Consider the following 14,846-nt stretch of genomic DNA (forward strand, 5'->3'; position numbering starts at 1 on the left):
ACACATTTTTTCCGTGTTACCCCGAATGCCGCTACTGCTCGACAGTTTCCTGACATTGTCCGCAAATATATCAAGAAAGAAGTTGAATTACAGCATGCGTGTGGTCCTTTTCAAATAGTTCCTTTCCCCAGTTTCGTGATTTCCTCACTTGGTGTCCGGCCCAAGAAAACAGGCGGAGCCCGTTTAATAATGGACCTATCACGACCTTTCGGCGACTCGGTTAATGACTACATATCCCGTCAAGATTACACCTTGAAATTCTGTTCCGTCGACGATGCCGTTAAAATTCTGACACGACTTGGTCCAGGGGCATTAATGGCGAAGGTCGATTTGAAACATGCCTTCCGGTTGATTCCTGTCCATCCTGCTGACTGGCATCTCCTTGGGTATCAATTTGACAATTTGTATTACTTTGATATTGTCTTGCCATTTGGCCTTCGCTCGTCTCCAGCAATTTTTAACCGTCTATCTGACTTCTTTGAATGGATTGTTCGTCATGTGGCAAATTTCGCTGATGTGCTTCACTATGTCGATGACTTCTTCTTTGCCGGCCCGGCCAATTCCCGCCTTTGCCAACTCGTGATGGAGTTTTTCTTTTTACTGTGTGGTGACCTTGGCGTTCCCATCGCTTTGGATAAGTGTGACGGCCCTTGAACAACCATAACCTTCCTTGGTGTTCAAATCGATACAGTAACTCAAACTCTCTCTACCAGAAGAAAAGCTGCGGGATTTTTTGTCAGAGTTTCAAGTTTTTTCCAATGCCAAGTCGATGACAAAACGTGACCTTTTAAGTTTGATTGGTAAATTGAGCTGGGCTACTAAAATTATCCCTGCGGGTCGGATTTTTCTTCGCAGAATGATCAACTTGGCCAACAGTGTTCGTCAGCTTCATTATCGCATATCTCTAAACAAAGAATTCCGTGCCGATCTAAATTGGTGGCTAGAGTTTCTGCCGTTATGGAACGGTTTTTATTCTTTTCTCGAGCCAACATGGACTTCGTCTGCCGATCTAAATTTGTTTACCGACGCTTTATTGACCTTTGGTTGTGGTGCTGTCTACGGACATGAATGGCTGCAGTATGAATGGCCAAGTGAATTGTCTTCTTTAAAGCCACATATAACTTGGTGTGAAATGTTTCCAGTTTTGCTCGCCTGCCATGTGTGGGGACGTCGGTGGCGCACGTTACGACTGACCTTTTATTCTGACAATAGTGCAGTTGTTTCAACCTGGAAATCGTTTTCGTCGCGTCATTGTGGTGTCATGGATCTAATTCGTCGGATTTATTTTACCGCAGCACGACACAATTTTCATGTTCGTATCGTTCATATCCCGGGAAAAGATAACTTGGCAGCCGACGCTCTTTCAAGGAATCGTCTCGATTTGTTTCGTCAACTCGTTCCCGAAGCTGACATCGCTCCACAGCCTGTAAACTATGATGTGTCTCTCTTATCTCTTACTTCATGCGCTGACCGCTGGTCAAGAAAGGTTTCCCATCCACATTTCTCCTAGTTTTTCTGTTGACTAATAATGTTTGCCTTATGTCGTAGAACAAAGAAATCGAATCAAACGCGTGCAGCGTCTGGATTCCGTGATGGACAGACTTTGCAGCGCCCACCTGTCATCGAATAGTTCCAAGTCCTATCGTTCAGCATTTCAAAGTTTTCATCAGTTTTGTTTGCGAAACGGGCTTTCTAGTTTTCCTACCAAACGTTCTACACTGCATCGTTATATAGCGTATTTGTTTGACACCAAGCGATCGTACGCTACGGCTAAATTGCATGTAGCCGCTATTGCCGCTACTTTTCGTCCAGCGGACTTGCCAAATATCACTTCCAATGATCAGCGACTTTCATTGTTATTGGCCGGTTTTAAACTTCTGCGTGGGAAAACTAGACAGCCCCGTCCCGCATTCACGAAAACTCATCTGCAACGTTTTATTGCTCGACTTCCACTTATTATCTGTAACCAGTTTGATATTAAAATGTTGCAGTCAGCGGTTACCCTGGCCTTTGCGGGCTTCCTTCGCTTTGCAGAATTTTGCTCACCGTTGTCACTGAAATCATCCTCCAGTGCCTTGCGACGCGATGATGTGACATACACTACTAACTGCCTATCCCTGCGTCTGCGTGCAACCAAGTCACAACAGTTCGGTCCTGTTTCCGTCATCATTGGGGCAACTGGTACGGCAACCTGTCCTGTTCAGGCATTCCGGGCCTATGACTCCCTGCGCCGGAGGCATTTCCCGCCGGATGCTCCTCTGTATTGTTTTTCGACTGGTTCATTTTTAACCAGGCAGCGTTTCACTTTTATTCTCAAAAAACTTATTAGCCCTAATTTATCGGCTCACTCTTTACGTATCGGTGCCGCATCAGCGGCTTTGGAAGCCGGCCTGTCAACCGAACAAATACGTATTTTGGGGAGGTGGAATAGTCATGCATATACTCTGTATTCTCGCTTGGATACCCGTCATTTGTCCTCTTTAACGCAACAATTTATGTCTTTGTTTCGGTTCTTGTTGTTTATGAACATGGTTCGTATTCATACTCATGTTTGTTTTTCCTTGCTGTTCGTTTCCTTGGTTTGGGCCGCGGCTTCGCTTTTGGGGGTCTGGTCGCGGACGGTTACATAAGCGGTAGACTGACCAACTTGGCCTTTCAGTTGCCACGTTCGGACATCAGTCTGCACTTCACCACCTCCGTTGATTAACCCCATTTCCGGCAACTATTCTGGTCTGAAGATCGCGAAACGTTAATGACGGTTATTGTCCAGCAATAACAGTCGTTAACGTGCGGTCTGAGGCTTTCTTGTTGCTATGCACAACGGGGCAATCGAACTTCTATGGCATTTTAACTTTCATGTGCCATTAGAAGTTTGAGTGAATAGTTGCCTTTATGGTGTCTCAAAAGTAAACCCGCCCGCCTCTCCCGTTTCTACGTGTCAGTTATCATCTTGCTTGACAGCGGTGTCTCGTTTATTGATTAAAGGGGTCTGGTCGCGGACGGTTACATAAGCGGTAGACTGACCAACTTGGCCTTTCAGTTGCCAAGTTCGGACATCAGTTTGCACTTCACCACCTCCGTTGATTAACCCCATTTCCGGCAACTATTCTGGTCTGAAGATCGCGAAACGTTAAATATGTTTAATTATACGTACCCATCAAAAATAGTTTGCCGGCTTTCTGCCAACAGCATCATCACATGCAGACTGCAGTTCGCTTTGCCAGAGGGTGCGAAGCAGGGATACGTGTACTTAGTGAATAAATGGCCAGAACTGGGGGCGGTGTCAAACAGAGAATCGTTTGTTTGCCGATGCGCAATACGCATAATGCGCTAAAACGAATCACCGGATTTTTCTCACCCTTCGGTTGTAGATCACGAATTTAGGATCTCTGTCTATGTAAATCACAACTGAGGTTTAGCAAGACTCTTACGAGCTGGGGACACTTAAAAGGACGGGGCATCCTGACGCTGCAGGTATCGCAGCGTCACTGTTCGATTGTGCGGAGTAAGTGAGATGCAAAAAATGTCAAATCGTCGCGCCGGTCGGGCGCTTGATGACCTCCCATAAAAGCTGCAACCCATCGGCGTGATACGCATCAGGCAGCCAACAACTTTGGACGACAGAGTCCGCCTCCATCCCGCGGCACTTCTCCCAAACCCCGTCAGCGGGCGGTAGGCTGGCACCAGTAAAGATCCGTACCAATGGATTCATCGCCCTTAGCTTATGGTAAATGCCCATAGGACACTGCTATCGAGCAATGGGCGCTAGGACAATTTCCAAATTTAGCTATTTATTTTATAATAATTGCAGTTATCCGACCCAAATTGCTATGTATACTCGTAGGTTTCATTCAAAAAAGGTAGTTCGTACGTGCGATGGTCTTTCCGGGTGGTATTCGTAATGCTCCAGTCCTCCTTAGCAGCTAGTTAACTTCATAATATTTTAAACTGCTTTTGCACAATCAAAGCAGGAATTCTGGCATTAAAGCGATCCTCCAGCTTTTTCGGCACACCTAGCCAACGGAAGCCCGTACAGCAAAGCGCTTTCCCTTTGTTGACGTACTCGTAATGTCAACCATTGCCTTTAAAAGAGTTAATATAATTATACTCTTCATGACCTTTCAATAACAGCTTATAACAGTCATACAGCTACACCGAAGTCTGTGTAATTCAGATGTGCGTGTGAATTCGTTAGTACTTTGTGCAGGACGTGACACCGCTTATCATTATAATAATTGCTACTTTTATTGCTTGCAGGCGAATTAGCATACGCTTCTAGGAACAGAAGCTGTATGGGCCTTCTAGAAATCAAATGAACGACCTCCTATAGTGGTTAGCTTTTCTGACTACGTTCACACAGCTTTTATCACGGTTCAGCGGAAACAAATGAGCGAAGGCTTCATTGGGATTGCAAAACATAATACTGCATTGGCTGTTAGGCCGATAACTGTTTGTAAAACAGGGAAACAGATAGAATTTTGTGAAATAACGCAAATTGGGCTTACGCAAGAGTGCGTATGATTACCGGCAAAAGAATTGTTTTTTTGATTGCTAGAAGACGGGTTTGTTGTGGTCGAGATCGACGCTAGATAGTACTTGAAGTTGGTTTCGTGTATTGGAGCAACGTGTTCCCGTCGGGTTCGTGATCTCTAGGTTAAATGAGCCGCAAATGATGAATGTGAATGGCGCTAAGATACCGGTCTTATTAATTACACTGCCCATTGGCAACGACGTTGGATGTTTACGCACAGACATTTCGATGCAAACAAAGTCAAGGGCAACGAGTATTTAGTCTAGTCAGATACATTTCTATGACTTATGAATTACAACGCATGCCTTATCAAGGAAATCTGGAAGATCGTTGCAAGCACGTGCAATGATGCAGTGCAGATATTTCGCTTAATACCACGCTGTTGAAGTTATTCCGTATTCAGCTGCGAATCGTTTAGCGGTTTCTGCTAAACGTTCGCATGCTGGGTACGGAATAGTTCCGCTGAAATTCAACAGCTATCGAGCGCCTTCTGATAAGGGAGTTACCAGTTGTTCATAGAACGCGTGCTTGGTTTTATATAATTTGCTGTTACTGTTAAGAATCAGTTTATAAAAACCCGTAAATGGATGGCATAATTCATAACAGACAAAGATGTGGTAAAAAATCAGCGTTGCCGTTTATTATAAGCTGATATGATCATTAAGTATAATGCACGGTGCATCAACATCAGTGTGTTGGTCTATCTGACTCTACTTACTGTACCGTACAAGAACTCGTATATTAAAGGTGCACAAAAATATAAAGTACAGCGATTCTAGACGGTACGTGTAGTGACTCTGGCCGATTCGTGACTTGTTTCAAATATGTGCTGTAACTTGATAACTATACAGATAGATAGTTTAGAAAAAGAGACGGATATAAGTTTTTCCAGCTTTGTTGCCCAGGCAGATTATAACGGGAATTAGCATAAAAATGGCACGAGGACAATATTTTATCGAACTACAGTATTACAGTACAACACAGGAATGCGTTAGAGTTTGCCCTAAGATGATCAGGTATTGTCTGAAACTGTGTGGTAACCGGAAGCACTGCCTTGTTAAAACTTTCATTAGGCTCATTTAGTTGCATGTATTAATTGAGCGCTTCACTTTCCAGAAATTTTTTTAAAGTTTTTTTTCAGTGCCATAAAATTTGGCCGGTCCTCGGCTTCCTGTTTCCAAAAGTCGCTCATGACGGTAAACCTGCAAATATGTCAGAATAACCAGCAAAAATCTTAGCAAAAGCATAAGTACTGTATTATGAGTTCGGTTGTTCGCCTGAGCTGCGCTTATAAAGATATGAAAATATGAACCTGCAGCACGATATCAACAGTTTATAATGGCAAAACATTTAGTGAGTCTAACCGGGCTACATATATCGGAAAAATTAAATTCTTCTTCATTCTCATGTACCATCATTTAGTATCTGCGTACGAGGAAACGCAGATATTTTTTCACAGCTTACTATTTATTGTGTTACTGTCGAAGTATCACGAAACACTTCGTCTAGGCCGACATCTGCCAAAAGGTGTCAGATTAATACCGTGCATTATTTTTCATGATTGTTGTAAGAGTGAAGTCTACACATAAAGAAGTAGTAAGATGTAAAATAGATAAGAAAGAAAGTAAGAAGGTAAGTATCTAAGTAGAAACACTTCTGCAAAGAGATATTGCTTAAGGTCATGATTTTTAAAGCTAGCGCTTTCGAATTTGAGAAACAAAATTGAAAAACCATTTGCTTTCAAATTTTGTATTAAATGAATTACAGTCAAAACACTTTTCAAGATATTTGTAGTTCCTCTCTAAGTTAATCTTTGTTTTACACTCACCTGATGCTTGAAATGGTAAACTGTCTACATGCTGTTGTTCGGTGCAAAGACATTTGGGAGGAGTTCCCAAGCACACTCCGTCACTGCCCTTAACACGCTTCTGGCGGCGGCAATGATTTCGGCAATTTTCATCAGAATGGTTTTCACAGAGCCAGACGATTGTGCCGTCACTTTCTACCCATACGGACTCAGGTGGGTTAAAGCCGGAAATTACGGCGTCTGCGGCAAACAAAACCAAGACCACACAGATCGTTGCGCGCATTATGAAACTTGCCTCCGTACACTTTCCGGTAGAGAAGCGCGAATACTGTATTATAATGTTTGAGAAGGCATGCGTTGTGAGAATTCCAACACTGACTGCCCTCACGTATGTTATTTACATTTCACACACAGATGGTCCCATTTCCTGTGATTATCTTTATCAGCCTTCTTTTGGTTAAATTTCGCAGCACAGTACAAGAATGGTGCTATGGCGAAAGTCAAAAGTGTTGTGAAACGTTAATGCGAAAACCAAGTGTTATCCGCAAGTTAGTGATATCTACGATGCTTGACTGCACTTTGCACACACTCTAATAAATTCTTGCACCCACCCTTCTTGAAACTGAACCCAAGAAGGCTGATAAAGGTCTTTCAGGAAATGGTGCCTATCGTGGATCGAAAACACTTCGCTGGGCCAGTCTAAGATCGGTAAACCGTAAACACACAAACAGCGCAAACACGTTACTGGTGCCCGCCAAAAATTTCGCCACGTACGCATAGGTTGTTCATTCTGTTATTATTTACCCTTGTGTTATTTTATACTATTTGTTTGTCACTCAGCGAGGCAACGCCGCTTGTGTGCTTGGAACAACGGAAGGAGCGGCAACGCTAAATTGTGAAATTTTATTGTTGTGATTGGGAGTAATGTAATTGCTGTTCAGCGCTTTACAGCTGTGCCACTGCAAACATGCCTTTGATGTGCGAATACGTGTTGATATTAAATTTATACACGCGTTTTACCACCATGCAGTACATTGTACGCTTCGAATAAAATTATTTTTTGAATGCACTTAACCATAAACGCATCAGTTGTTAGTTTATCATCGGCAACACCGATGTACCCGGTTTGCTTCTCGCGCTGTAGCCATTTATATACTGCACCTACAAACAAAAACATTAATTTAGGACAACATGAGCGACCGACTTCGTAAGAATGTATTCGCTCGGTCTTTCCGTTCCATATTACCACTGCCGGATTCGGAAATGCGAAGCCATCTGTTCATAACGTCACGCACTTAATTTTACTTATTTTTGGCTTAATTTCCCAGTTCTTGCTCACTGTCAGGTTAAAGGTTCCATCCGGTTATACTCGACTATTGGTATTGTAGAGCGACGAAAAATTACTGGAACCAAGACATTGTACACGAGGATATTGTACAGGAGGCTGACAAAATAATATGATACGGGCCTTGTTAATCATTCCCCCGTTTGCAATTAAGAAGCTGACTGTTTACGCAGACATTTCGGTACAACATAGACTTACATAGTAACGGGCAACGAGCATTAGCCTCATCAGTAGCCTTACTATGACTTTCCGAATACAACGCATGGACTTATGGATACCCTTATTAAGCAGGCAAATTAAAACGGGAATTAGTATAAAAATGGCTCGAGGACAATATTTTATCGAAATACAATAATACACCATATAAAAACCTTGAACGGTTGCTTTTAAGAAGATCGGGTTCTCCAACTGTACGGTAATCGGAAGCATTGTCATTGTTAAAATTTTCATTGGACTCATTTAGTTGCATGTAGTAGCTGAGTTCTTCACTTTCTAGAAATTTCTCCAAAGTTGTTGTCAGTTCTATAAACTCGGCCGGTCTACGACTTCCTGTTGCCAACAGTGCCTCATGACGGTAAACCTGCAAATTTCCAAGAATAACCAATCTTAGCAAAGCGCCGATAATTATGAGTCCTGTTGCCTGCTTGAGCAAAACTTGAAACACACAAAACTTTAAGCAGAGGTTGACCCTACAGTATCCTATATTATTTGCTCCTATATTAGTTGTTAGTTCCACAAGTGCATGCTAATCTGTGGAACTACAAAGTCGCTTGTGGTATGCACCGTCCAAATACAACACCTGGCTACCAGCTCCCCATACGACCTTAAAGATATGGAATTTAGAATCCCTGACATTGGTTGTTCGGTGTTCGGTGTTATGTTCGGTGTTACAGCCAGCATTATAGTACGACCGACACCAATAGGAAAATTAACACCGACCGTCATCTCATTCCGAACAGTATTGAAATCGGCCACAGAAATTGCTTGCTCTGAGCAGGTGTGGAAGTTGTCGAACGTGCACTCAGCATCGAACAGTCGGCTGACCGCTTCCCACGGCTTTCTTTTAGATGGCATAATGTTCTCAGATGATGGTTATGATGGTTAATCGGCATTCTTTGCACCATGCAGAAGAGTTTCATATTTTCAGATATGTGCAATAAACGTCGCCTAGACTCGTAGTTTAAACCAACATACCAGTTGCACTGCGTCCAACTTGTGAAACTTTTGATAACCATCCTAATTATATTGTACACATATCTGTGTTAAACTGGAAGCATCAAACAGCAGTTAGCTTTGAATTTCTTATAAGTCAATAGGTCTTCGGTTTTTGTTGTAGCGGTGATTTAGTAGGAAGTGATTGTGGAAACGCGAGACACTGGCTTAATTGGTCTGATGCCCTGAGCTCTCGGTTTACAATGCACAGACATATCGTTATAGATTTGGTTCTGCTTGCCGTGGAGGCTATTATGTCCGGTCCAAAACTTGATCCATTGCCAACAGATCCGAGAGTAGTATTGCTGAACTGGAACAGTACGATCATGTGGCTATGTCCCAGTCCGGATGGTATGGATGATCCTGACTATCACTGCAAACATTATTGCCGTTCTATGCTTTCGAGGGACAGCAGTGGGCTTTGCTTAGGAGCTCCCGATAGATGTTACTGCAGAGTAACTGAAGGTCCGAACACTGAAATGCCACTTCAAGCAAGTGAGTGCCGAGTTGCCCTTGTGAGGGCCCATAGTAGGTAAAATGCAGATACCCTGCAAAGTTGGCAGGTATTAAACAGGTTGGCAGGTTGGCAGGTATAGAAGTATTAAACTTATTTTCTGTAAATTTGAGCGCGCGAGTATAAACAATCGTGATTAAACAATATGCAGAACATTTTTTGGCTGCACTATTTGCTTTAACTTCACCTTTCCAAAAGCTATTGAAATCATTTCGTAGAATTACTTTGACTCGTTTTAACAGATATAGACCCACATGGAATATTTCGCGACAATTTTGACGCAAACACAATCAACAAAAAAGTGGAATGCGAGGGTCACCAATACTACATGGAGCCGCGGAAGATTTTACAACCAGCAGAACGTGACAGGTGCGCACTGCACAGTGCGCAGCAAACCAAAGTTTTCGATTAATACTCGTATACTGTTCGTCTTGGTAGTGATCCTGCTGATTGTCAGCGATAGTTTTATCTACTTGTTTTGCTTGCATTAAAAACAATGAAACAAACAAATAAGTTTTTTCTTTCTCTTTAGTGTGGGTGCTTAGTGACAGCACCGCTTGCTTGCACGCCGGCATGATTATTATACATATAAACGATATTGATCAACTGGAGCAACGAGATATCATTAAGGAAAATGTTCCGCTTTAAGCATTGCAGTTTGCCATGCAATTACTTTGCCATGGAGCCAGTCGTTGCGGTGACCTCTGTCGAGGCGCCACAATGACACAGGCCAAATTTGTTTAGACGGCGGGCGCACAATTTAGATATTAATAAAAGATACTAGGAGTATCTATTTTAACAACATAATAACATGATCGGATTTCTGCCGAATAACCTAAGGATTACAGGCAGGAAGCAGATCTTGCGGTTGAATCCGGATGGTGAGTGACTGTACCATCTTGGTCATCAACTTTGTTGATCACGCCACCAAAGACATTCCTTTATTTGATTAAAACTGAGAGTTCCTGACGAAAAAAAAACTGCTTCTGCTTTTCTGGCCGGATGCGCTGGTTGTATCGTGGCTTGTAGTCATCCAATTGAGCGTTTCCAGAGCAAACCCAATACCGTGGTTGTCGGTGAACCAGACCATTGGCTCTAAACTGGGCCAGTCGGGAGTCAGGCGGTTTTGTTTATTTACATGCCAGTTTTTATCAAGTATTAAGTTGAAAATGGACTGCATGTGAGCACAGATAAATAATTAATTGACTCATACTGTGCGTGAACGATGCGGATATACATAAATTCCTTCACCTTCAGATACACCGCATCTGCAGATCGATCGATGGAATCATCATAGAATTACATACGTAGAATCCACGAGCAAACTGTGTACGTGATCCGCAGAAGACATGGCCATTTCGCGCGACAAGTTGTTCTTTGTGTAAATTTTAAGACGTTGTTATTAAAGGGGAGCAGTCAGTGTTGGAGTTTTAAAGTTTCTTAAGCAGCTTCCAAACACTGTTATCGCACGGTTAGTTGTTTGACAAGGCTGCAGAAACTGGAGACACATTAATCAGCTACTGGTATAATAATATATAAACTGCGCAAATGCACGCTGTGACTGCTGTAATGTTGGTTTTGTTTGCCGTTGACATTGCTATGTGCATCCATGGAATGCCAGGGTTAGCGTTAAAAAGGAGGCTTAATGGGAAAATCACCTGGCTGTTCTGTCCCGATGAGGGTGATGACTCTCAATGTCAACGTTTTTGCCAAATATACATGAAAAGTGGAGGACTCTGCGTGGGACTTCCCCGTAAATGCTATTGCCACCTACTCCATCCCGAAACGGTAGGAAAGATCGAAGAATATGGAGATTTCGTGCGGCAAAGTGGGCCGGTTGATTACTATGATACTCCAGGTGAGTGCCGCTGATCTACAGCAGAGTATAAGAAAACCGGCCAATATTTCCACGTTTTTTGCCTTCCGAGCACTGCTCGTATATTATTACAACGACTTTGCACAAGAAACATTCTGCTAACTGGTCCGTTACCGATGAAACGCATGGCTTCAAGAGAGTATGCGCTTAATACAGGATTGTGCCTATAATAATACTCGTACAAGACTACACAGTATCTTCCTTCAGATCACGTAGTGGCTTCGCGAAACCAGCCAAGCATTATGTCTAGTTGTCTACCCCGCATCACACCGACGACTACATCTTTCGTCTACAAGCTTCTGCGAAATTTCGGGTGTGTACAGACAGAACGTGCCGACAATGTCTACGGGGTGTCACGCTGGAGACCATAGTACATATAAAATGTCTACCTATAAACATGTAGTACATATAAACATGTCTTGTAGTACATACAAAATGTCTACTGGTGTCCACAGCAGGATTGAAAAGCGTTACTACCGTACGTCTACGGTATACCGATGCCTGCGCTGCCCTACAGTGCGAGTGGCTGGTGCAAGTAAAAACTGTGGCGGTGTCACTCGAGGTTGCTACAGATGCGGCTACCGTGTATTAGACGAATACTGTTCCCATCGTTTACAAATTACAACGACAAAAGACCGTCCTAGTTTTGGCTTTGGTACCAAACTTGTCAGTGCTTAGCAAGTAATTAATCACAAATATATGCAAAATCGTTCGCAAACAAGAGCAAAAGTGTAAAGCTGGGGAAGGGGGAAGTCAAACACATGGTATCTGACTAAACACACTGCAGCACAGAAGAAACAGTGCGCAGTATGTTTATTCTGAGTGCACTTCTGCTCTTATTTGTGAATGGGTTTGGACATTAGCAGCATACTTCATCACAACCAATATTTTTGCAATCCACTGCGCCGCAGTATCTGTAACAAAAAGCAGCTTTGACCAGACTACTCTGTACAGTAAGTACTGTACATTCGGGAGTTCACGCAGTATAAGATATATTCTCTGTTTACAATATATATATACAAGAGTCATCTTCGGCTTCGCCTCAGATGCTCTTGTGGTCTACAGTTAATTCCTTGAAAAATAATTCTTGTGCATTTATTTTTGAAGCCTGGTTTATGTGTATATTTTTACATTGTATGATTAGGCGCTGTTCGTAGTTTCAGTTAACTTGCTTTAATCAGGAAACAGCATTATACATGTAATTATAGCTGATCGGTTCGTTTTACCTGAAACAAAATAGTTAGTAGCACGACCAATAACCGGAGAGCGGTCAGCGGTGCTAAGTTTCTGATAATTCTACTTCTTAATAACTGGTACGTGGAAACCAGTTTTGATCAAGGACAGTAATATCCTTTGTTCAGTAATCAGTAAGCTTGGTCGGTAGATACAGTAGTGTGAATTGTTTTAATATTTTGATTTTGATTCAGTCGCAGCAAGGAGTATGTAGTGATAACGAGCAACAGAGATCACGTTGTCCTACTCACTGAACATTAGTAACAGCAATAGAGGGTCTGTAATTTCCGTTTACGCATCAGCCCTGATAGTGAGTGATAGTGACGGATACCTCGCTAAACACTGGTATGGCCTGTGGGTTGGCTCTTTCTGAATTTCGATTGTTTCCGGATAACTGTTTCCAAAAAATTTTTTGACAGAGATTTTAAGCATCTAATGGCATTTGCATTTACACGGGATGTCGTTCTACCCCGTACTAGGTAGTTAACATTTTTTGTTTATTGGCAATAGCCACCAACAAAATAAAAACCAGCCCTCGCGGTCACACTGTTTGTGGTAAGGGGAGGTAAGGCCGGTGGTAAATTGAGGATCTCGGACCATGGCGACCGTTCCCTTTAGCCAGCTTTTGCACAGTTCTGTTCGTTTGACAGCTGGAGCATTAGCGTTGTGCTGGACAATGATAACGGTTCTGCTCTGGTCTACGCCACTAACACTAAGATAATAATATTATCCCTTCCCTAAAACTTTAGCTTCCGTTCACTCTACAGGCCTGATCGACGGTCAGTAATAGTATATTTCCTGTAACTAAGTAGGTCTGGTTAGTGGATAGTGTAACCCTTGTGCGGTTCTGTTCATTCGAAAGCTCAAGAACTTAGTTAGCATCGAACAGTGGGTACTGGGCAAGGGTTCTGTTGGGTTTCGTTCTCATATGCCAGTCCGGTCAGTGAGTTTTTCATTGCATAGGAAAACTCACGGTCAGTAAACTTTCGCTTTCTAAGTTTAGAAACTTTAGTCGCAAAGTTTAGTTTTCGCAAACTATGGTTAGACATTGCCTGTTTTCTCACTACCACCGAGTGGACGAAGTGCGATTTCGCTTTCTACCTGATATGTAAAGGAACTATGCAGGTAAACAGGAATACGTTCGCAAACTTTCGCTTTCGCACCCTCAAACGCTTTTATAGCTTCATAGCTTTCATAATTTCACCCTATAGCCAAAGGATTTGTAGTTTATACATTGGAAAATTGTTTATGAGATATGAGGAGAATAAAATTTTAAAATGTCTAATGCATTCACATGGCATTCAAACGCCTTATTATGATTCGATATCTTATCCCAAATTTGCATGTAAACGCGTGAGTATACCGTAATATGAGTATTAAGATCGTTTTACACCGAACCCGATAACTTTTTTGGTTTTAAAGTTAATTTTTTGAGTGTTTTATAATGCACAGAGAACAATGTATAAGAACGCGGAAAAGCTAAACAGTTCCAGTGCAAAAGCGGTTTCCCGTTCGCTTTAGAGCATTTTGTTGAAGCGTGACACAGCTGAAAAATTTTTCGAAGTGAATTCGAAAAAATTACAGTTTTTTTTTGTTACACTACATACTCTGCATTTGAATATTAGCTGCTCCACGCAACAGTTTTTTATGTGAAAATTAATGTCGTTCAAGGTCACCTTGAACTGATGCCTGTACCGGTACCGGCATCCGAGCGATGGTCCAGGGCAGATATTTTTGAAAACAAAATGCATGTGGGACCCTTTTGGGACATGCTGAGTTTAATGGTGAAATCGGTTTTTTAATTTGGTTGACGGTTTTTTCTAGCCAAGTTCCACGGGGCGGCCGATCATAATATAGATCTATTTCCTTGATATTTCCTTGATATATATAATATATATATACAAGAAACAGCCTCGGCTTCGCCTCAGCGTTTCTTGTGGTCCCCAGTCTACGGCCGGTTTATTCAAATGATTTAATCAGCTATTAAGTCAACATCTTATTCCTTCAGTAAAACAAAACGGGCCGAACGTAGCGCTAAGGTGCAGATAGGATAATGAATTTACGGCTTTTGTGCACTCAGATGCATTCACTTGACTCAGAAGGGAATCTTTGTTAACTTTTCCATCCCGACTCTAAGTCTGCCAGGTACTAAATTTCAACCTACAGAATCTGATTCTATACGATGAATCTGGTTCAGAATCTGATTCTATAGTTTTTGCTGATTCTATAGGAGAATGCTTGAGCGCTTTAAATTGTTAACGATTTATCGAAACGAAGCCATCCAGTAGCAGCATCGTTTGTGTTGCTGCTAAAATTACTAATTGGTTT

General features: G+C 42.2%; 1 protein-coding gene across 1 annotated transcript; it reads left to right on the forward strand.

Moving 5' to 3' along the window:
• Nucleotides 1–174: 174 nt before the first annotated feature.
• LOC129598832 (uncharacterized) lies at nucleotides 175–2,461 on the forward strand. The gene is made up of 3 exons (XM_055496912.1): nucleotides 175–607; nucleotides 714–1,077; nucleotides 1,213–2,461. The coding sequence occupies exons 1-3, from the start codon at nucleotides 190–192 to the stop codon at nucleotides 1,508–1,510; spliced, it is 1,080 nt and encodes a 359-aa protein (XP_055352887.1). The 5' UTR covers nucleotides 175–189; the 3' UTR covers nucleotides 1,511–2,461.
• Nucleotides 2,462–14,846: the final 12,385 nt, after the last annotated feature.

Source organism: Paramacrobiotus metropolitanus, unplaced genomic scaffold (assembly GCF_019649055.1).
Source record: "Paramacrobiotus metropolitanus isolate TYO unplaced genomic scaffold, Prichtersi_v1.0 Parri_scaffold0000130, whole genome shotgun sequence".
NCBI lineage: Eukaryota > Metazoa > Tardigrada > Eutardigrada > Parachela > Macrobiotidae > Paramacrobiotus > Paramacrobiotus metropolitanus.